This window comes from Phocoena sinus, chromosome 4 (genome assembly GCF_008692025.1).
Source record: "Phocoena sinus isolate mPhoSin1 chromosome 4, mPhoSin1.pri, whole genome shotgun sequence".
Lineage (NCBI taxonomy): Eukaryota > Metazoa > Chordata > Mammalia > Artiodactyla > Phocoenidae > Phocoena > Phocoena sinus.
The window spans coordinates 48214012-48236858 of record NC_045766.1 but is presented as its reverse complement, the minus strand read 5'-3'; the positions used below and the strand labels follow the sequence as shown (position 1 = coordinate 48236858).

At 38.6% G+C, this 22847-nt stretch overlaps 1 protein-coding gene across 8 annotated transcripts in view; it reads right to left on the bottom strand.

Annotated features, from left to right (window-relative positions):
- PRKCI (protein kinase C iota) overlaps positions 1-22847 on the bottom strand; it is a 100637-nt gene that overhangs the window by 50829 nt on the left and 26961 nt on the right. For all 8 annotated transcript variants that reach the window (XM_032630681.1, XM_032630680.1, XM_032630679.1 and 5 more), the window contains one exon: positions 11776-11897. In XM_032630681.1, the coding sequence (XP_032486572.1) occupies positions 11776-11890 (115 nt within the window). In that variant the 5' untranslated portion in view covers positions 11891-11897. The remainder of the gene's footprint in view (positions 1-11775; positions 11898-22847) is intronic.

Here is a 22847-nt window from a genome sequence, read left to right as displayed (position 1 = left end):
GTCTCTATGAAAAATAAACACAATTCTGCATCAGGATGATAGGATTATGGATGCAGTTTTCGAAGTTTTCTTTATAACTTTAAATATTGACTTAGGGCTTCCCTGGTGGCGCAGTGGTTGGGAGTCCGCCTGCTGATGCAGGGGACGCGGGTTCGTGTCCTGGCCCGGGAGGATCCCACATGCCACGGAGCGGCTGGGCCCGTGGGCCATGGCCGCTGGGCCTGCGCGTCCAGAGCCTGTGCTCCGCAACGGGAGAGGCCACAACAGTGAGAGGCCCGCGTACCGCAAAAAAAAAAAAAAAAAAAATTGACTTAATATTAAATTCTTAACTGGCATATACAAGATATCAAAGGTCTAGAGAAGCCTTTAAGGAGTTGTGTGCTGGAGAAAAATGTTGTATTCTCAACTCATATCAACCTAATTAGATAGTACATGCTCCTGGAGCAAAGGGAAAAACAGCCAGACATTACAAGCTGTATATCATCTAGATAAATGTCATATAAAATAAATTACATTCTTAGGAAATGCCTGAGTCAGAACTTTAAAAAGGAGCATCAAAAATCTCCCAAAGAGGTGTCCTGCAGTACTTTACATACAGGTTCTCTCCCAGGCTCCAGATCCCATCACAATTTTCTCCTATGTTAAAACAAGGGCTATATTACCTACATTGCAAAGAAAATGGCAAAGCTAAATATCATATATTTAAAGTGACTCATAGTATGCTTGGTTCATTACAGGTGTGGCTTTTAATACTGCACTTTGATTAAAAGCCAGGAATGGAATTAACCAGTGTTAAAAGTATTGTATTAACCATATTTTAAAAAATCAATTTTTCTCTTTTGCTAGATATTGTCTTTTTGCCAGGCCAGCATCTGCTTGCTGTTGGTTGAAAACTAAGTTAGGTCAAGTATCTGCTTTCAGTATGTACCTAGAGATTGATGCTTTTGAAAAACTACAAGGAAGTGTGAAAGTAAAGTTAATCACTGACATTGCGTATACTCACATCTGTTTTGTTTTTATTGGACTGAATGTCTTTGGTTCACGTATTACCTTTTCAGGCCAACTGCTTAATGCCTGATAAAGCAGGACACATAACTCAGAAGCAGGACATTCCATGTAGAGTCATCATGAAACAAAAATGAGACAGAAAGCTATGTTTCAAAGCCCACTCAATTACTAAAGTCCAAATTCATATCCTAAAAAAGGCATACACCGAGAGTGAGATCTGCTCAGTTCAACGAATTTAAAGGTAATGAAATCTGTATATTAACCAGCAGGCCTGCTCTTTTTTCAATGCCTTTACATTTTCTTTTCACCTATAAAAACAAAGAAATTAGGGCGGTGGACCTCAAGGCATTTGGTAAATATGCAAGATCCAATTATTTATGAGATAACTTCACAAGGTGCTGAACATGACACACATATATAACACTAGTTATATTAGGTACTTTAGCATATGGCTGAATTCAGTGCCCCACATTTGAAAGAATCAACACAGCCTGAAACCAAAGTTGTCAATGTTTAATATTTGCCTGAGATAGCACCTTCCTGATAGATGATAGATAGATGATAGATCTTCCTGATCTTTGAGCCTGCCACAGATTTATAGATTCACTCTGCTCCCACCAAGACCTTCCTACTGCCACCCTGCCTCTGAATACTGAGTTCAAGACACTGTATGCCACTTCTGAAAGTCACAGCACTCCCTAAAGGGTTGCATTGCTTAAAATGCAGATTTGCAAAAATTTTCCAAGAATAATGTGGTATTTAGGTGGTCATCCTTTCAATATTAGGCCCCATAACAGATAGTAATAGATTTCCGGCTTCTTGCTTCCTTTTTCTGGGAGGTGGAAATCAGTGGTTATAGAAGCATGTGCTATCCTATCAAGCTGCTCATCCTCAACTTCCACTTTTGGAGAAGATAAACTAACAGAAACTGGATTTAACCCTCCTCCTAAAACAACACAAAAACTAGACAAAATGAATGAAAAAAAAATGGTTCAAGATATTGGAAATCAAGCAATGAAGGATCAACTGTTTCCAAGTAACTTAAATGGTTATTTAAGTTACTATTTTTGAGCATCCCAGAACAAAGCTCAAAAATATCTACACAAATACAAATATATTCAACATCCAATAAGGCAAACGTCAAAATGTCCAGAATCCAATCAACTATAAGCAGGCACATGAAGAAGCAGGAAAATATGACCCATAACAGGAGAAAGATCAATCAATTGAAATTGACCCCAAACTGACACCAATATAAGAACTTGTAAACATGGACATTAATTAAAAGAGTTATAATTATATCCAATATGTGCAGAAGCTATGGGTATTGAGCATGTTAAGTAAACATGGAAGATATTTTAAAAGACCCAGATTTAATGTCTAGAAATAATGCTACAATTTCTGAAGTGAAAAATGCTCTAGAGGGAATTCATGGCAGTTTAGACATTGCAGGAGAAAAGATTAGTGAACTTGAAAACATAGCTATAAAACTATACAAAATGAAATGCAGAGGAAAAGACTGAAAAAGGAAAAAAAAATAAAAGAACAGAGAGTTAGTGAGCTTTATGACAAGTTTGAGAAGCCTAATATACATGTAACTGGAATCCCTGAAAGAGGAATCTGGTGACAGAAAACAATATTTGAAGAGATAATGGCCAAAATTTTTCCAAATTTGATGAAAACTATAAACCCATGGATCCAAGTAGACCAACAAATCTCAAGACAAGAAGCATGAAGAAAACTGAACTAAGGCCCATCATTATCAAATTGCTTTATCCAGTGATAAAGAGAAAAATCTTAAAAGCAGCCAAAGAGACACATTACATAAGAGAAACAAAGGTAAAGATGACAGCAGATTCTGCATCAGAAACAATGCAGTACAAAACAGTGTACTGAATGAAAAAAAATTATCAACCTATAATTACTTACCCAGCAAAATTATCTTTCAAAAACAAAGATGACCTCAGGAATTCCCTGGCAGTCCAGTAGTTAGGACTCCACACTCTCACTGCCCTGGGCCTGATTTCAATCCCTGGTTGGGGAACTAAGATCCCACAAGCCGTGTGGTGTGGCCAAAAAAAAACAAAACAAAAAACAAACCAAAAAAAAAAAAAAAGCAAAAAAACAAAGGTGACCTAGAGGCAAATTCACAGACAAATTCATAGAGACAGAAAGGCAAATTCATAGAGAGAGAAAGTGTAAGTGAGGTTACCAGGAGCTGGTGGAGTGGGAATGGAGCTGGAGGAGCTGGAGGAGGGGAGTTATTGTTTGATGGGTATAGAGTTTTTGTTTCAGATGATAAAAAGTTCTGGAAATAGGTAGTGAGGAACGTTGCATGACATTCTGAATGTGCTTAAATGTCACTGAATTGTACACTTTAAAAAGGTTAAAATGGGGACTTCCCTGGTGGTGCAGTGGATAAGATTCTGCGCTCCCAATGCAGGGGGCCTGGGTTCGATCCCTTGTTGGGGAACCAGATCCCGCATGCATGCCACAACTAAGAGTTCGCATGCTGCAACTAAGAAGCCCACGTGCCACAACTAAGGGGCCTGCAAGCCATAACTAAGGAGCCCATGAGCCACAACTATGGAGCCTGCCTGCTGCAACTAAGACCACACACAGCAAATAAATAATTTTTTAAAAAAATAAGGTTAATTACCCCAATAAAGATGTTTAAAAAATAAGGTTAAAATGGTAAAATTTTGTGTTATGTATGGTTTACGACAATTTTTTTTAAAAAGAATTTTAAAAAAGGAATATTGGGGAACAAAAGGAATATAGTTCTCCATCTACAGGAATAAACCTCAAGACACAAGGCCCAGTAAAAAAAAAAAAAAAAAGGGGGGGGAAGTTTCAAAATATGTGCTGAATAATGCCACTGATATAAATTCAAAAGCACATAAAGGGAATTCCCTAGCAGTCCAGTGGTTAGGACTCAGTGCTTTCACTGCAGTGGGCCCAGGGTTCAATCCCTGGTCAGGGAACTAAAATCCCTCAACCCACATAGCATGACCAAAAAACTAAAATAAACAAAAGCACATAAAAACACTATACTTTGTCACGTATACATATAAAAAGTGACAGATTAGTGGTTGCTTAGGGGTTGAGGGATAGGAGTGTGAAGACAGTTTAGACTATAAACTTATTCTATGGTAGTAGTTGGCTCTTACAGAGGGAAGGAAGACAATGCAATTGGAGACAGGGTTGCCAACAAGAAGGACAGAACTTCACAGAGACCAGAGCATGTTTGACAGCATGTCTGAGAGCCCTGGTGTCCTGCTGGACTCCTATGGTCTCTCTTGCTTCACCTCTCAACAAATCCCCACCTCACCACTGCAAGGCGCTTCTCCCAGGTGGGCCCCAGTCTGATCCTTTTGCCTTTCAGGCACCACCACAGCCTGATATATAAATGGTAGCAGCCAGAATTTACTAGGCAGAATGTCTGGGGCATGGAGCTGGGGCAGAGGCCAGAGCTAAGAGAAGTGCTTGGGGACTTCTTAAAGTTAGCTATCTTCTCGTGGGGTCCTCTACCCCCTGGGAGTACAGGAAGACTTTCCAGGGACTACCAGGCATAGACAGTTTTTTAAAAGTATCCATTTCCTCAACTTCCATATAAACTCCTTTCTAAAAACCATCTGCCTGAGAACATGCCTGGAGTGCAGTACCCCATCTCATCTCCTCAAATTTTTCTTTTCCTGTTTCACTAAAAAAAAAAAAAGCATATATACCTACCATACGATCCAGCCATTCCACCTCTAAGTATTTACCCAAGACAAAAGGAAATATATATTCATACAAAGACTTGTATGTGATTGCCACAGCACCTTTATTTATAATAGCCCCAAACTAGAAACAAACTCAATGTCCATCAACAGATGAACAGATAAACAAATTGTGGTACATCCACATGATGGAATACCACTCAGAAAAAAAAAAAAAAGAACTACTGATACACACAAAACATGTATCAATAATTATGCTGAGTGAAAGAAGCCAGACCAAAAATGCAAACTAACCTATAGGGACAGAAAGCAGATCAGTCGTTGCCTGGAATAGAGGAGCAGGAGTGAGGAATTGCAAAGCAGATGGAAACATTAAGGGGTAATAGATATGTTCTCTACCTTGCTTGTGGTGATGGTTTCCTGGGTGTCAAACTTCATCAAATAGTATACTTACAATATGCACAGTTTATTGTATGTTAATTATACCTCAGTAAAGCTATTTTTAGAGGAGAAGTAAAGATACGGAAAAGCTAAAAGAATTCATTACCAGCAAACCTCCACTACAGAAATGTTAAAGGAAGTTCTCCAAGCAGAAGGAAAATACCAGTTACAAAACAAGATCTGCTCAGAGGTACTCGGATTTTCTTTCTTATTGATGTTGATTTTCATTTTTGAATTTTCAGGTTTGGAGCCACGACACTGCTATCTAAATAACTGAAGTTACACTGAATATACATTCAGTCCAAAAGTTTTCACTCACTGTTTTTTCTGACACGATTACCGCTATCAGTGCATAGTGCTGGGGATTAAAAAAAAGTATGAAGAATGATTTACTATTTTAGTTCTTAACATACCAGCTAAAATTACACCAGACTGAAGATGTTTGGAAAACATCACATCAGAGAAATATGTTTCTTGCCATCCTAAGTATGGTTTTGTTGCATCTCGGCACTCTATATTTCCCCCCATGATCAAATCAGATTTACAATGCAAGTCAGGAAGAAGCTTAACCTCCCAGAATCCAGAAACACTCCATGCTCTTTATGTCAAAGAAAGTTTATACTCATTTGAAATTTCCATGAAACTCACCTACTAGAGTTAACAGGACATGAATTAAAGTACTATATCCAAATAATACCCTCTCCCACTCTGCACGTCACCTACATTTTCAACTGTTTCCCTCACATAGTCCTTTACAGGGTGTAAAAGAAAAAGGAATTCACAAATGCTATTGGTAAAAGTATAACAAGGGGTACAATATTTTTGGAGGTCAATTTGGTACCACCTATCATCAAGGACACATTCCATTGCAGGGAATTTACAAATAATATAGTACAAGTGTCCCCAAAATACATGCACAAAGATATTCCCTGCACCAGCATTTTTGAAAAACTGCAAACTATCCAAATATCTATCAAAAGGGGATTAGTTAAATAAGTTATGGTACAACATTGTTATATAATATTACATAGCCTTTAAGAGGAATGAGATAAATCTACATGCACTGATATGGGGAATATCCTGGTGGTCCAGTGGTTAGGACTCCACGCTCTCACTGCTGAGGGCCTGGGTTCAATCCCTGGTCGGGGAACTAAGATCCCACAAGCCACATGGTGTGGCCAAAAAAAAAAAAAAAAAAACACGGATATGACAAGCTATCTACAAGATGGTAAGGGAAAAAACAGGTTAAAGAACAGCTTGTATAATATTAGTCTATTTGTAAGACAGAAAAAAATTGTTGCCCTATCCCTTCTAGTTGTATATTCACAGAAAGAGATACCATAAATTTGTTCATAGCAGCTATTTCTGGAGGTCTGAAGATCTCCAGAGACACTTTTTCCTTCAAAAAAAATCAATATTTTTGTTAAAAAGCATGCATTATTCTCAATAAAAACTTTAACAAGAAACAAAATACCCAAAGGCTAGTGACAGAAATTACTAGTGTCTAGTAAAAGAGAAGTGACAGAGTTAAATTTAAACCGGGTATTCAGACCCTGAATAAATTAGAATTTATAGAATTAGAAATTTAGAAAATACTCAGTATTAGATGTAATATTTTTAAAGCACATCCTTAAGGAAAAACAATCACTCTTATATAGGGAACTAAAAAGTCACATTTATCATGCCCTGCCCCACACTCTCACTGCATATGAGAACCAGCGTGTTACAAAATACTATTCATTCTAAAATGTTTAGTTAGATTAAGCAAACCAGTTTTTCCACATGCACATCAAAACAAATCAGTAAAACTAGTTTTGAACACAAAGAAGAAGAATGGCTGTCATAAATCTGTGTAAAGAAATGAAGTATGATCTTTATTTGCTCTGATATAAAATCCCACAATTAAATGTTTAGCTTTTAGAACAATGTTTCTCATAAACCAGAGAAATCAAATTATAGTCCTGTCTTCCACTGATCCTAGAGAAAATTTCTTCTCCATATAAGCATGCCCCAATGCCTACATGGCTAAAAATAAAGATGAAAAATTACAACTGAAAAATAATTGCAAGGAACTCAAAAATAATTACCTGGCTCTGTAAGCCTAAAATTAAGAAAAGACTGGTATCAGAATTCACCAGTGTAAAAAGGATCACATGGGAATCAACAGACCTTAATGAAAAGTTTAACCTTTACTTGAATGAGGCAAAGGCTACAGTTTTATAGTTTCCCCAGAAAATTAGGACACTTAATAGCTATTTAGAGAGACAGAACTATGAGTTACACCTTTTTCACTTCACAGTTATGCCCGTTAATTGTGTGGTATTTCTGAACAACAATCTTATCAACTGTATCATGATCATCAAAACTACAAAAGCAAATCCTCTTTTCTCCACTCTGCCTGTCTTCCATGGTTGAAAGACCAACTTCTATGGTTTCAATCCTGCCATACTTTTCAAAGTAGTCTCTCATATTCTTCTGTATCTTCTTTAACACCACCAACAAAAAGTTTCTTCACTTTCGGAAGGGCAGCAGGCTTTACAGAATCCTCTCTAGAAACAGCTCTCTTTGGTTCCACCAAACAGCCATCAACCTCGGCGGTCCTACACTCACTGTGCATCCACCTCTTCAACGCTAGAGTAAGTCACAAAACTAGAGGTCCTGGGAAGTTTTGTTTGGCGGTCTCTCATCACTGCACAATCCGTAAGTGTGCCCCATTTCTCAAAATGTTTTCTTAAACTATAATCTGTAGTTTCAAAGTTCAGACCTCCAATAAACAGTTTTCTCAACAGCGCTGGTTCCTTTGGATCACGGCCCTCCTCCTGGTGGCAGCAGGCTGGGAGTGACCTGGTGGTGGTTTTACCTCCATTTTGAGACCAGACTCACCTCTTCCAACTCCAGTTCAATATGGGACCGCCAGAACGAGGCCTCCCCATACTTTCAATTTAGTGAATTACTGCTCTTCCCCACACACCATGTTCTTCATACCTCTGTGCCTTTTTATATATTATTCTTTCTTTCTGGTTCTCCCCTCACCTACTCCACTTCAAAAACTTTTACTCTGTTATACGGTTAGTTCAAACTTTGCAAATATTTCAGGCATATGCGGATGCTCCTCTTTCTTTTGTATTCTGAGGCCCCTATGCATTTAGGTTCAACTGTCACATTTGTTCTTCACATGTCCATCTCCCTGTGGAGTTTGAGGATAGAAAGTATCTATCCTCAACACACACATATTCAATAAATGTTTTCTGAATCAAGTTTTTGCCACCACCTTTGAAGTAATGGTTGTCACAATCACTTTTACACTTTTTCTAAAACATTTTCTTTAAAGAATATTTGCTGTAAAGTACTGTCAAATTATTGAAAGTAATCTCTTAAAATATAAGGCAACATATATTCAAAATTAAACTAAAATGTAACACTATTTAATGAGATGTTTACCTTATTGCTGGAAAAAAGTCACATTAATTTCACTATATTTAAGGGTAAAAAGGGCAAAACCAAGCTGTACTCTTTGATACTCAAATACTTGAAGGAAAATAAGAATGGCATGAAATTTCTAATATACCTTTCCCTCCTTAAGTTAATTAGGACTTTTATTACGTTTTAAAAACAGGGCTTCCCTGGTGGCACAGTGGTGGAGAATCCGCCTGCCAGTGCAGGGGGCACAGGTTCGAGCCCTACTCCGGGAAGATCCCACATGCCATGGAGCAACCTGTGCCACAACTACTGAGCCTGCACTCTAGAGCCCGCGAGCCACAACTACTGAGCCCACGTACCACAACTACTGAAGCCCGCATGCCTAGAGCCTGTGCTCTGCAACAACAGAAGCCACTGCAATGAGAAGCCTGTGCACCACAACAAAGGTTAGCCCCCGCTCACCTCAACTAGAGAAAGCCTGCGTGCAGCAACAAAGGCCCAATGCAGCCAAAAATTAATTAATTAATTAATTTAAAAAAAAGACAAAATGGTACCTTAAATCAAAAGCTTTTGACAAAATTCAACGCCCATTTATGATAAAAGCCCTCCAGAAAGTGGGCACAGAGGGAACCTACCTCAACATAATAAAGGCCATATATGACAAACCCACAGGAAACATCATTCACAATAGTGAAAAACTGAAAGTGTTTCCTCTAAGATCAGGAACAAGACAAGGATATCCACTCTTGCCACTATTATTCAACATAGTTTTGGAACTCCTAGCCACGGCAATCAGAGGAGAAAACGGAATAAAAGGAATCCAAACTGGAAAAGAAGTAAAACTGTCACTGCTTGCAGATGACATGATACTATACACAGAGAATCCTAAAGATGCCACCAGAAAACTACTAGAGCTAATCAATGAATTTGGTAAAGCTGCATGACATAAAATTAATGCACAGAAATCTCTTGCATTCCTATACACTAACAATGAAAGATCAGAAAGAGAAATTAAGGAAACAATCCCATTCACCATTGCAACAAAAAGAATAAAATACCTAGGAATAAACCTACCTAAGGAGGTAAAAGACTTGCACTCAGAAAACTATAAGACACTGATGAAAGAAATCAAAGATGACACAAACAGATGGAGAGATATACCATGTTCTTGGATTGGAAGAATCAACATTGTGAAAATGACTATACTACCCAAAGAAATCTACAGATTCAATGCAATCCCTAGTGGCATTTTTTACAGAAATAGAACAAAAAATCTTAAAATTTGTATGAAGACACAAAAGACCCCAAATACCCAATGTAATCTTGAGGGAAAAAAACAGAGCTGGAGGAATCAGACTCCCTGACTTCAGGCTATACTACAAAGCTACAGTAATCAAGACAATATGCTACTGGCACAAAACCAGAAATATAGATCAATGGAACAGAAAAGAAAACCCAGAAATAAACCCATGCACTTATGGTCAACTAATCTATGACAAAGAAGGCAAGGATATGCAATGGAGAAAAGACAGCCTCTTCAATAAGTGGTGTTGGGAACACTGGGCAGCTACATGTAAAAGAATGAAATTAGAACACTCCCTAACAGCATACACTAAAATGAACTTAAATAGTTTAAAGACCTAAATGCAAGACCGGACACTATAAAACTCTTAGAGGAAAACATAGGAAGAACACTCTTTGACATAAATCACAGCAAGATCTTTTTTGACCCACCTCCTAGAGTAATGGAAATAAAAACAAAAATAAACAAATGGGACCTAATGAAACTTAAAAGTTTTGCACAGCAAAGGAAACTATAAACAAGACAAAAAGACAACTCTCAGAATGGGAGAAAATATTTGCAAATGAATCAATGGACAATGGATTAATCTCCAAAATATATATACAGCTCATGCAGCTCAATATTAAAAAAACAAGCAACCCAATCCAAAAATGGGCAGAAGACCTAAACAGACATTTCTCCAAAGAAGACATACAGATGGCCAAGAGGCACATGAAAAGCTGCTCAACATCACTAATTATTAGAGAAATGCAGATAAAAACTACAATGAGGTATCACCTCACACCAGTCAGAATGGGCATCATCAGAAAATCTACAAACAACAAAAGCTGGAGAGGGTGTGGAGAAAAAGGAATCCTCTTGCACTGTTGGTGGGAATGTAAATTGATACAGCCACTATGGAGAACAGTATGGAGGGTCCTTCAAAAACTAAAAATAGAATTACCATATGACCCAGCAATCCCACTACTGGGCATACACTCAGAAAAAAACATAATGCAAGAAGATACATGTACCACAATGTTCATTGCAGCACTATTTACAACAGCCAGGTCATGGAAGCAACCTAAATGCCCATCGACAGACGAATGCATAAAGAAGATGTGGTACATATATACAATGGAATATTACTCAGCCATAAAACGGAATGAAATTGGGTCATTTGTAGAGACGTGGATGGACCTAGAGACTGTCATACAGAGTGAAGTAAGTCAGAAAGAGAAAAACAAATATTGTATATTAACACATATATGTGGAATCTAGAAAAATGGTACAGATGAACTGGTTTGCAGGGCAGAAATAGAGACAGAGATGTAGAGAACAAACATATGGACACCAAGGGGGGAAAGCGGGTTGGGGGGGGGCGATGAAATGGGAGACTGGGATTGACATATATACACTAATATGTATAAAATAGATAACTAATAAAAAAATATCAAATAGAAGGAGAGCAAAAAAAAAAGTGCACAGTCTGCTTCCCTTAAGCACTACCAGTATACTTTGCATTTAAGTTGCTTACGTGCAGTCTTGAGCAATAGATTCTAAAAGCTACATTTTTTTTTTTTTTTTTTTTTTTGCGGTACGCAGGCCTCTCACCGTTGTGGCCTCTCCCGGTGCGGAGCACAGGCTCCAGACGCGCAGGCTCAGCGGCCATGGCTCACGGGCCCAGCCGCTCCGCTGCATGTGGGATCTTCCCGGACCGGGGCATGAACCCGTGTCCCCTGCATCGGCAGGCGGACTCTCAACCACTGCGCCACCAGGGAAGCCCAAAGCTACAAAATTTTGATTGATTGAAATTAAATATAGCTTTATTGTTAAAAAAAATTACAAAATGGTATCTTAAATCAAATGCTCACACAGACAGCCATCTCTTTATTCACTCACCTTCTTCATCTATCCATTTCATGGTGAAAAGCTGTTCGGTGTCAAAAGAACACATGTCTCGAACCTCATTACAAAGGCCCTCAAAGGAGATTGAAGGTTCAAAATGTGTTATCATGATATCCCTGAAAAAGAAAAGGAGTTTTAAGTTAGACAATGACTAAGACTAATAATGCTCTACATATTACTGAATGGCTGACCATTTGATGGACTTCAGTTATTTTGTGTGTGCACCAGCCTGTGCCGCTTCCAGTAAACTCTCTCTGTAAAAAATAAAATACCAACATTGAATAATGCTTAAAGATTAAAATAGTGATTTTGTGAGAAACCTTAATTCAGTCTCCCCTCCTCATTCAGGAAGCCTAACTGCTCTAACAGATAGTAGTTCCACTTTTGCTTTAATGTTAGTTATCAGAAGCTCACTCTTGTGAGGCATTCCACTCCACAAACAGCTCTATTACTGACAAACTCTGCATTATACTTAACTGAAATCTCTTTCAATCTCTAGTCCTAGATCTCCCCTCCCCCAAAAGTTTACCTTCATCCAAGAGATGGCCCTTCAAAAATTTGACAAAGGTCTGCCATGTCCTCTTCCTCAGCCCTGACTTCCATGGATTAATCACCCAGATTAACAACTCATTTGCTAAAATTCGTTTTAAAATAGGATTCATATTTTAAGGTAGACACCAAAAAAAATGAAGGAATTGACATAAACGTGTGTTTATTTTTATATTACTGTTGGATAAGTCATAGTACTTAAATAAATCCACCTAGCAGCTATTCACAACGAGACTTAAAAACATAACAAAATGTTTTAGAACAGAAGCCTGGGTTTTCCTCCAGGGACCCATAAGAAGGCTCCCTGTGATCTAATCTCCATGTTGTAGCCAGCCACAGTTATCCTTTCAAAGGTAAGTCAAACAGATGGAATGACTCTTAATTTAACACACATATAGTGACCTCTGTCATAAGCGTTTTACAAAATTAATGTAGTTCATGTCTTTCCTTTGTTTTAAACTCTCCAAATGTCTTTCCCCAAAGTAAAGGGAAATCCAAAGTCTCTAGCAGTGTCTACAAGGCCCTGTGTGAATGGCCCTAGCTGCCCCTCTGACCTACCTCTTCTATCACTGGACAGATAAACCAATGTTTATAGTCTACCATCTACCCCAGCTAGAATGTAAGCCTGATTAAAATAGGAATTTTGTTCATTATATTCCTAGTGGCCAACGCGGTGTCTAGCACAGAATGGGTATTCAATAAATATTTGTTGAAGAAAGGAAGGAAATGACACTGTGTTAGGGACTGTGCAAGCACACATGTGTAGTTGGAACGTAGAACACAGAGTAAGAAATAAGGTATTAAAAATTTTAGACATGTGCAAAAAAGTTAAAACTGCAGTCTTTAGGGGCTTTAAGCAGAAAGCCACACATAGAAACTGAATGGCCTTTTCTTGATAATCATTCTCTTTCTAAGCATCTCATGGTTTTCTATCCCTGCCTCTTGGAACCCTCTTGCCTTAGCTTTCTTAACAGTCTGCTTCCCTGGCTCCCTTTCTACTATTCTGAACACTTATTAAGTCTCCTCTATCTCCAATCACAAGACATTCTTCACAACCTCTCTCATTCATTGTCTCTCTCTTTCTGAAACCTAATTCACATTCAATGTTTTAACTATTATCTCTATGTAAGGGTCTCCTAAATCTGTAATTCCAACTCTCTCTGTGGTATTTAAGACTCTTGATAAGCTTGTTCCAATTTCTATTCTCAACGTGATCGCACCATTCCCGATACAAACTCTTTATTACAGACATCTGTTTACTCAAACCACTACACATAAGACCTTGATGATCTAAGTTTTAATCCTGACCTGTCCTCAGTTTAAGGAGGGAGGTGGGGATCTTTCTTTAACATCAACCTTCTTTCTTCAACATCAACTTTTTTCTTCAATATCAACTTCCATTAAAACTTTTTCAACCACATAAGCCTGATGGTCTATACTTCTAAACCTGTCCAACATGTATCTTTTGTTCCAATTTTTGTTATTCAACTAATTATATACACACATCCTTAGCTAGATTATAAACAGCTGGAAGATAAACATTCTTGACTTTTTACTATATTCACATAACTATTTATATAATAGGGACTCAAATATTTCTTAACTGAATGTAGAAGTAGTATTTTCCAGGAAAAACCCAACTTCTAAAAAGTGCACTCTTGACAAGGAAATATCACTGTTTATGTTTCCTTAGCCTATAAACATGTACAGAATATTTAGCATGTTTCAGGTGTTTGAACAAACATCTTACATGATCTTCATAATAACTGTCAAACTAGACCTACTAATCCTGTTTTACAGATTTAAAAAGCTTAGCACAGGGGAATATTTGCCGGAGTCTCACAGTTAGGAAACAGAATGCAAACTCAAATCCACATCTCCTAATGACACTCGTGGTGGATGCTGTGATCTGACCTGCCGGCTCTCCACCCCACCTCCAGAATCCCCCATTAGCAATGGAGCATTTGTCATCCCAGCTACCGGGAGTGCTACCGGTAGACATCCCCAGTCTTCAGCCTCCTTCAGAGATGTGACTGCTCGCCTATAGTCAAATCCCCTTCCTGGTCAGCCCACAACCAACAGCCAATTCAATATGGGGGTATAAAGGTCCCAGACGTGACTCAGGAAAGCTCTGAAATGTCAACTCATCTTCAGAACTCCCTGGAGGGTCAACTAAGACTTCTGTAGGGACTTCAGGGCATCTTGATTTTTTCCTACCTAAGCTTGCTTCTCCCCTTCTCTTCCATAGCTGCCAACCCCAAAAGCACTCCTGCAAAACCACCTGCATGCTAATCTGCAACACCACCTCCCACAGCAGCATCCACCCAACCCACAGCTATCATTAGATGTTATTTTGTGACAAAAGCATAATGGATACAGTCAGTCAATTTCACTTTTAAGAGTTTGGTTAGGGACTTCCCTGGTGGTGCAGTGGATAAGAATCCACCTACCAATGCAGGGGACACAGGTTCGATCCTTGGTCCGGGAAGATCCTACGTGCCACGGAGCAACTGAGCCCATGCGCCACAACTACTGAGCCCGTGAGCCACAACTACTGAAGCCCGCTAACCACAACTACTGAAGCCCACGTGCCTAGAACCCAGGCTCCGCAAAAAGAGAAGCCACCACAACAAAGGGTAGCCCCTGCTCGCCACAGCTAGAGAAAGCCCGTGCACAGCAACAAAGGCCCAATGCAGACAAAAAATAATAATGAATAAATTTTTTAAAAAAAGTTTGGCTAATAAAAACTGTAACCCTTGTTTCCGAGATTAAATGGGTCTACTTTAGTGTATGAAGCTAGTTAATTGTTTTTTATTCTTCAGAGAAAATACGTTGCCAGCATATATAAATTATACATATTTTACAGTCTGTCTCCCCCAACTAAACATGCGAGCAGGCGTTTTGTCTTGCTCACTGCTGCATCACCAATACCTGAAGCTGCGTCTGGCTCAGAATGGATGTTCAATTAATATATGTTGAGTGAATGGAGGTGTCATATGTTGGTCTCTAAAAAAAGCATGAAGAAATGTAAAATAAAAAGCATTCCAGGGGCTTCCCTGGTGGCGCAGTGGTTGAGAGTCCGCCTGCCGATGCAGGGGACACGGGTTCGTGCCCCGGTCTGGGAGGATCCCACATGCCGCGGAGCGGCTGGGCCCGTGAGCCATGGCCGCTGAGCCTGCGCGTCCGGAGCCTGTCCTCCGCAACGGGAGAGGCCACAACAGTGAGAGGCCCGCGTAACGCATAAAAAAAAAAAAAAAAAAAAAAAAGCATTCCAGGGCTTCCCTGGTGGCGCAGTGGTTGAGAGTCCGCCTGCCGATGCAGGGAACACGGGTTTGTGCCCCGGTCTGGGAAGATCCCACATGCCGCGGAGCGGCTGGGCCCGTGAGCCATGGCCGCTGAGCCTGCGTGTCCGGAGCCTGTGCTCCACAACGGGAGAAGCCACAGCAGTGAGAGGCCCGTGTACCGCAAAAAAAAAAAAAAAGCATTCCACAATGGATGAGTGACATATACGAGGCAGCCATAGTATAATGGTTAAGACCATGAGAGCTAAAGCCAGTATGCTTGGGTTTGAATCCAGGTTCTATCACTTACCAGCTGTATAACCTTAGGTGATTTATTTAACTTCTCTGTTGGTTCAATTTCCTCATCTATAAAATGAGAATAATATTATCCCCTATGATATTATAAGGATTTAATGGATTAAGTGAATTCATGTTTAAAATACTTATAATAGTACCTAGCATATAGCATACTCTAAATGTGTTCAATAAATTTTAAAACATTATTAATTCATATAACACTTTAACTAGAAGTGGACCCTTATTAGATAAAAATAATCCAACCTTCTAAAAAAATACACAGAAAAACAAAACAAAACAAAAACCGATGCTTCTGGTTTAATATGGTGGAGGGAACAAACACCTATAACCTTTCATCCTAAGGGCCTAATAAAATGACAGAAAACAGAAATGACAAGTTTATCAAAGTCTTAGAACACAAAAACGGCAGCAGCAGCAGACCAAAAAGTATGAGAAAATCCTAGATGATTGAAAACAGATGGGATAAAATTTATGGAGAAAACATACCAGCCCCCAAAACTAAAGTTAACAGGAACCCTTAAAAGAAGTTTTACTGACACAAGATTACTTTTCCTTCTCTAAGCATCTAAACACACTTCTTGGCTTTTCAAGTGCATCACACTTACATAAGAATTCATTATAAATGCTTTTTAAAAATACTTTAAAAAAATAGGAGTTGAAGAACAGAATAATGTTATAAACCTTTACAATATAAAAATTACCAAGAAAAATCAAGATGTAGAGAAAGCAAAAGGAAGTGTAATTTCAAAAATGTCTCTTTCAGGGCCTTCCCTGGTGGCGCAGTGGTTGAGAGTCTGCCTGCCGATGCAGGGAACACGGGTTCGTGCCCTGGTCCAGGAAGATCTCACATGCCGCGGAGCGGCTAGGCCCGTGAGCCACGGCCGCTGAGCCTGCGCGTCCGGAGCCTGTGCTTCGCAACAGGAGAGGCCACAACAGTGAGAGGCCCGCGTACCGAAAAAAAAAAAAAAAAAAAAAAAAAAAAAAAAAAAAAAAAAAAAAAATGTCTCTTTCTTAGTGGAGAGTCAATATATTTACAACTAATAATTAAATGTAAAAGCAGGGAACAAGAAAAAAACAAATAACTTGAAACTTAAAAATAGTCAAAGGACTTGAACAGACACTTCTCCAAAAGGATATACAAATGGCCAACAAGCTTAGCAAAAAGATGTTCAGGGAGATGCAAGAGGGAAGAGGTATGGGGATAGATGTATATGTATAACTGATTCACTTTGTTGTAAAGCAGAAACTAACACACCATTGTCAAGCAATTATACTCCAATAAAGATGTTAAAAAAAAGAGATGTTCATCATCACTAATTATTAGAGAAATGTAAATCAAAACTATAATGATACAGCAGAAATTAACACAACATTGTAAATGAACTATACGCCAATAAGAAAAAACCATAATGAAATGTCACCTTACATCCATTAGGATGGCTACTATGAAAAAAACAGAACGAGTATAATCGAAGATGTGGAGAAATTAGCACCTTGTGCTCTGTTGGTAGGAATGTAAAATGGTGCAGCAGCTATAGAAAACAGTATGGATGCTCCTCAAAAAAATAAAAAATAGTATTTCCATATGATCCAGCAATTCCACTTCTGGGTACATATATCCAAAAGAACTGAAAACAGGGAATCCAAAAGATATTTATACATCCACATTCATAGCAGCAATATTCACAATAGCCAAAAGGTGGAGGCAACCCAAGGGTCCACTGACAGATGAATACATAAACTAAATGTGATATATAAATACAAAGAAATATTACTCAGCATTAAAGAGAAAGGAAATTCTGACACATGCTACAATATGAATGAAGCTTGAAGACGTTATGTTAAATGAAATAAGCCAGCCACAAAAAGACAAACACTGTATGACTCCATTTATATGAAGTATCTAGAGTAGTCAAATTCATAGAAACAGACAACAGAATAGTAGTTGCCAGGGGTTGGGGGTTGGAGAAGAATGGGAGAGTTGTTAGTATGTAGTTTCAGTTTTGCAGAATGAAAAAGTTCTGGAGATTGGTCACATAACAATGTGAATATAGTTAACACTGCTCAACTGTACACTTAAAAATGGTTAAGATGGTCAATTAAAATTTTTTTACCACAATTATAAATAAAAAAGAGAAGCGGGAGGAGGTATATTATTTAAGTTATAAATGTAACCACAAGAAAAACTAAAAATAGTCAGGGGAGGAGGCAATGAAGCAGTGCTAAATTCCTCATCTTCCATACTGATCAACAGATATAATAAAAGAAAGCAGAATTTTAATAGTAGTTAACTCTAGGTGGTGGAACAGGGGATTAAGGAGAGACTAGAGATGGAAAGAAGATGTACTTTGTATTGGGTTGGCCAAAAAGTTCATTTGGGTTTTTAAGATGTTAGGGAAAAACCTGAACGACCTTTTTGGCCAAACCAATACTTAGACCTTTCTGAACGGCATAGAATATTATTATTTTTTCTACCATGTAAAGGTATGATTTTATGATAATTATAAATAAGATATAAAACAAATTTAAATGATTGTTATAAATTTTTTAAATTGTTTTAATTAAAAAAAATTTTTTTTGATGTGGATCATTTTTAAAGTCTTTGTTGAATTTGTTACAATATTGCTTCTGGTTTCTTTTTTTTTTTTAATTTATTTTTGGCTGTGTTGGGTCTTCAATGTTGGGGGCAGGTTATCCTTAGTTGCAGCAAGTGGGGGCTACTCTTCGTTGCGGTGTGTGGGCTTCTCACTGAGGTGGCTTCTCCTGTTGCAGGCCACAGGCTCTAGGCATGCGGGCTTCAGTAGTTGTGGCACACGGGCTCAGTAGTTGTGGCTCGCGGGCTCTAGAGAGCAGGCTCAGTAGTTGTGGTGCACAGGCTTAGCTGCTCCACGGCATGTGCGATCTTCCTGGACCAGGGCTCGAACCCGTGTCCCCTGCATTGGCAGGAGGATTCTTAACCACTGCACCACCAGGGAAGTCCTTGCTTCTGTTTTATGTTTTGGTTTTTTGGCCACGAGGCATGTGGGATCTTAGCTACCTGACCAGGGATCAAACCCACACCCCCTGCAATGGAAGGCAAAGTCTTAACCACTGGACCACCAGGGAAGTCCCTGTTTTAATTATTTTTAAAATTTATATTTTAAATAGCATATTTTAATAGTATATATAGTATATATTTAAGTATATTTTAAAATAGTTCCTTCTTCTAGTGACGTTAAAAGGGAACTTGCTGGGGCTTCCCTGGTGGCGCAGTGGTTGAGAATCTGCCTGCCAATGCAGGGGACACAGGTTCGAGCCCTGGTCTGGGAAGATCCCACATGCCGCGGAGCAACTGGGCCTGTGAGCCACAACTACTGAGCCTGCGCGTCTGGAGCCTATGCTCTGCAACAAGAGAGGCCACAACAGTGGGAGGCCCGCGCACCGCGATGAAGAGTGGCCCCCGCTTGCCACAACTAGAGAAAGCCCTCGCACAGAAATGAAGACCCAGCACGGCCAAAAATAAATACATAAATTAATTTTTTAAAAAAAAGGGAACCTGCTTACCTTAAAGCAATTTTTCTTTCAAAATATCCTCAAGGTTACTAGCATGAGGGGGTTAGGATTGAGAGAGTATATTTTAGAATTAAATCAGAAGAGAAGAAAAGGCTCCCACTGAATTTCCCTGGCAAAAAACAAGCGTGACATTATCTTTTTTGAATGCAAGGAGAAAAAATTAGTATGATCAGATGTCATCAAAATAAGACTTCCTTATTAAGGTCCACACGTAGTTAAAATTAACACATACGTAAGCACATCTGCAAACAATAGGGAATTTTCAGAAACTTTATTTTTCAAGAGCTGTAAAATATTTATCAGAAAATACAAATTTTTTTTTTTTTTTTTTTTGCGGTACGCGAGCCTCTCACTGCTGTGGCCTCTCCCGTTGCGGAACACAGGCTCCAGACGCACAGGCTCAGCAGCCATGGCTCACGGGCCCAGCCGCTCCGCGACATGTGGGATCTTCCCGGACCGGGGCACGAACCCGTGTCCCCTGCATCGGCAGGCGGACTCTCAACCACTGCGCCACCAGGGAAGCCCAGAAAATACAAATATTTTTAAAACATCTGTGTAATCCTTTAAAAGTAATAAGTACATACATCCTAAAGGGACTCAATGAAGGAGTCATGATTTACCAACTGCCACTCCTTAAGTTCCAGGAACTAAAACATTTAAGGAAGTTTCTTATAAATAACTCTCCAAGTAATTGGAAAGCACCATGTTCATATACCCCACAATCACCAAATCCTTATTATAGTACCAAAGCTAAAAGTAAGCTGCAAAATAAAGATATTACTTCTAAAGGTACAAAACAAATCATGCATGGAAGATTCTTATTTTTCCTGGTTTTAACTTCAGTGTTGGCATAAATTAGCTTACCACTGGACTTCAACAGAATACAGTCTGCTTCACCACAAATATGCCCAAAATGGCAAATTTAGATATAGTTTTAGCTGAATTTTTTTTTAAAAGAAGCATTTTTAACTTTGCTTCAGCAGTCAAACAGTTTTAAGCATTCATTATGTTCCTATGTTCTAAAATATAGAATCTAAAGTTTTTCCTTAGGACTAATTGCTTTTAAAAATAAACCTGAAAAAGAACCATATTCAGTCCTTCTGCTATCTCAACATAAGCTTCTCTCCTAAATTAAACATAGTACAATCAGAAGGAAAAAAAAGTTTTGTAAGCAGGATTATCCATGGATGGTAAAATCACTGGGTCAAAGGTTTTAAGGAAATATTCATACAATCTCAAAGTATCCCCCCCTCAAATTAATTGTTAATTATAAGAAAACCATAATGAAACTTCCATTTTTAAAAATCAAGGAGATAGAAAATTGACTTGAAAGAATAACTGTGAAATATGAATTTGACAATAAAGAAAAAAAGGTAATCTTAAAAAGCCCCATCAATATAGTAAAAGGGTAAAGGGAAATTTCTCTGAAGGGTAAGACTCAGCTTTGTATTATGCTTTACTAAGCCTCGAAGTTATCATCCATAAAATGGAGATAATGATATCTACCTCTCAATATTGTTAAAAAAAAGTTAGCATTTTTTGCCAATTGTATTTGCAAGAATGTAAAAGACCAATAACGTGCAATGGGAGCATAAGGAAAATGCTTCATTTGTACACTTGCTGGGAATGTCAATTGATACATTTTTGGAAGATAATATCAAGTTTTAAAGCAGGCATATCTTTGACCATGTTTGCAAGAATACATATTAACTATAAGGATGTTCCTTCAACATGATTTGACAAAGCGATTTAATGAAAGTTCATCAATCAGAAAAAAAGATTCAATGAACTGTGGTATAACAATACTATGGAACACTATGTACCAATTACAATGAAAGAGGTGGATTGCTCTATCTGTATGTATCTACCTATTTATCTGTCTATCCGGACATGGAAAAATGACCATGAATGAAAAAACTCAAGTTAAAGAAACATGTATAGAAATATGAACCCATTTATTGGAAAAATAAAAGGGTGTGTCTGTATGTATACACACACCTACACTTACAGATATATTGATATGATGTAGAATATCCCCACCTGTTAACAATGGCTATCCCTATGAAGAGGGGGTGAGAGCCTACTTTATATATCTCTGTATTTTTAAAATTTAGCTTTAGTGCCTTGTCTTTGTGATCTGTATTTGGCCATTGGTGGCATTTTTGTTCCTATCATCATTCTCAGCCATGCTCCTACATAGGTTAGCTGTCATGCAGAGTGCTGGGGACACAGAGCAGGCACACAAAAAACAGTTGGTCAGTTAATTCTGGACATTTCCACCTGGATGCTCCCAAAGCACCCCGAGTTCAAAATTTGATTACTTGTTCCAGGTAATTAATTACCCTCTCTAATAAATCTCTTTCTTTTCTATTCCCTAGTCTCTCCAAATGAGAAATCCATGTCTGACTCAGACCCTCTCTCTTCTCCACAGGCAATCATTCTCTAATTCATATTGACTCTACCCGCTAAAATCGCCATTGAATCTATATCCTCTTTTCCAACTCCTCAGAATCTCTCACTTGGACTACTTCCAAAGCCTCCAGTTAGTCTCATCCATTGCTAATTCGTCTACTATACTGGTTCCAAGCGTGATCTTTCTAAAATAAAAATCTAAATCGTGCATCCCTCTTACTTAAAACCTTCACCAACAAGAAAAAGTCTGAAGCCCAAAGTATGATATTCGAGAGTCTTCATGATCTAGTGCTTGTGAACCTTCTTATTAGCTCACTTCTCATCAGTGCCCACTTCACACTTTATGCCCTAATGAGGAATGACTATGGGACTAACGACTAAACTGATCTTAATTCTCCAAACGTATCACGCAGCTGTGCAATGCCTGCAATGACCTCCCACCCAACATCATAATCCACCAGGCAAATCTACTTATCCTTTAAAAGCATCAAACATTTCATCCTCTTGGAGGGCTTTCCTCACCCCAAACTTCTCCCCAATAGCCATCCTAGCACGTACCTTACACACACACACACACACACACACACACACACACACACACACACACACACACAATCCCTTTATTAACTTTTTAAAGTCTTTCCTCCCACAAGTCTCTTGGTTCCTCAAGGGCAGAGCCTTGTATTATCGACTCTACATCCTCTGTGCCCACCCCAGTACCATGTGCCTGGCTTATAGTAGTTGTTCAACAATATTTATTAAACTGAGTTTAAACACACTTTGGTAAAATGTGAAATCCTAAACAAGACTGGAGTGTTTTAATTAGGCTCATTTCAACCATAAAGAAAACAAACACTCAAGTTACTTTAATAAGAGGTTTGGGAGCTGTATTAGAAAGCTATCCGGGAAATTTTTTTCTGTAGAGAGCTGCTTTTTTTCCTCTGTTTCCTCAGC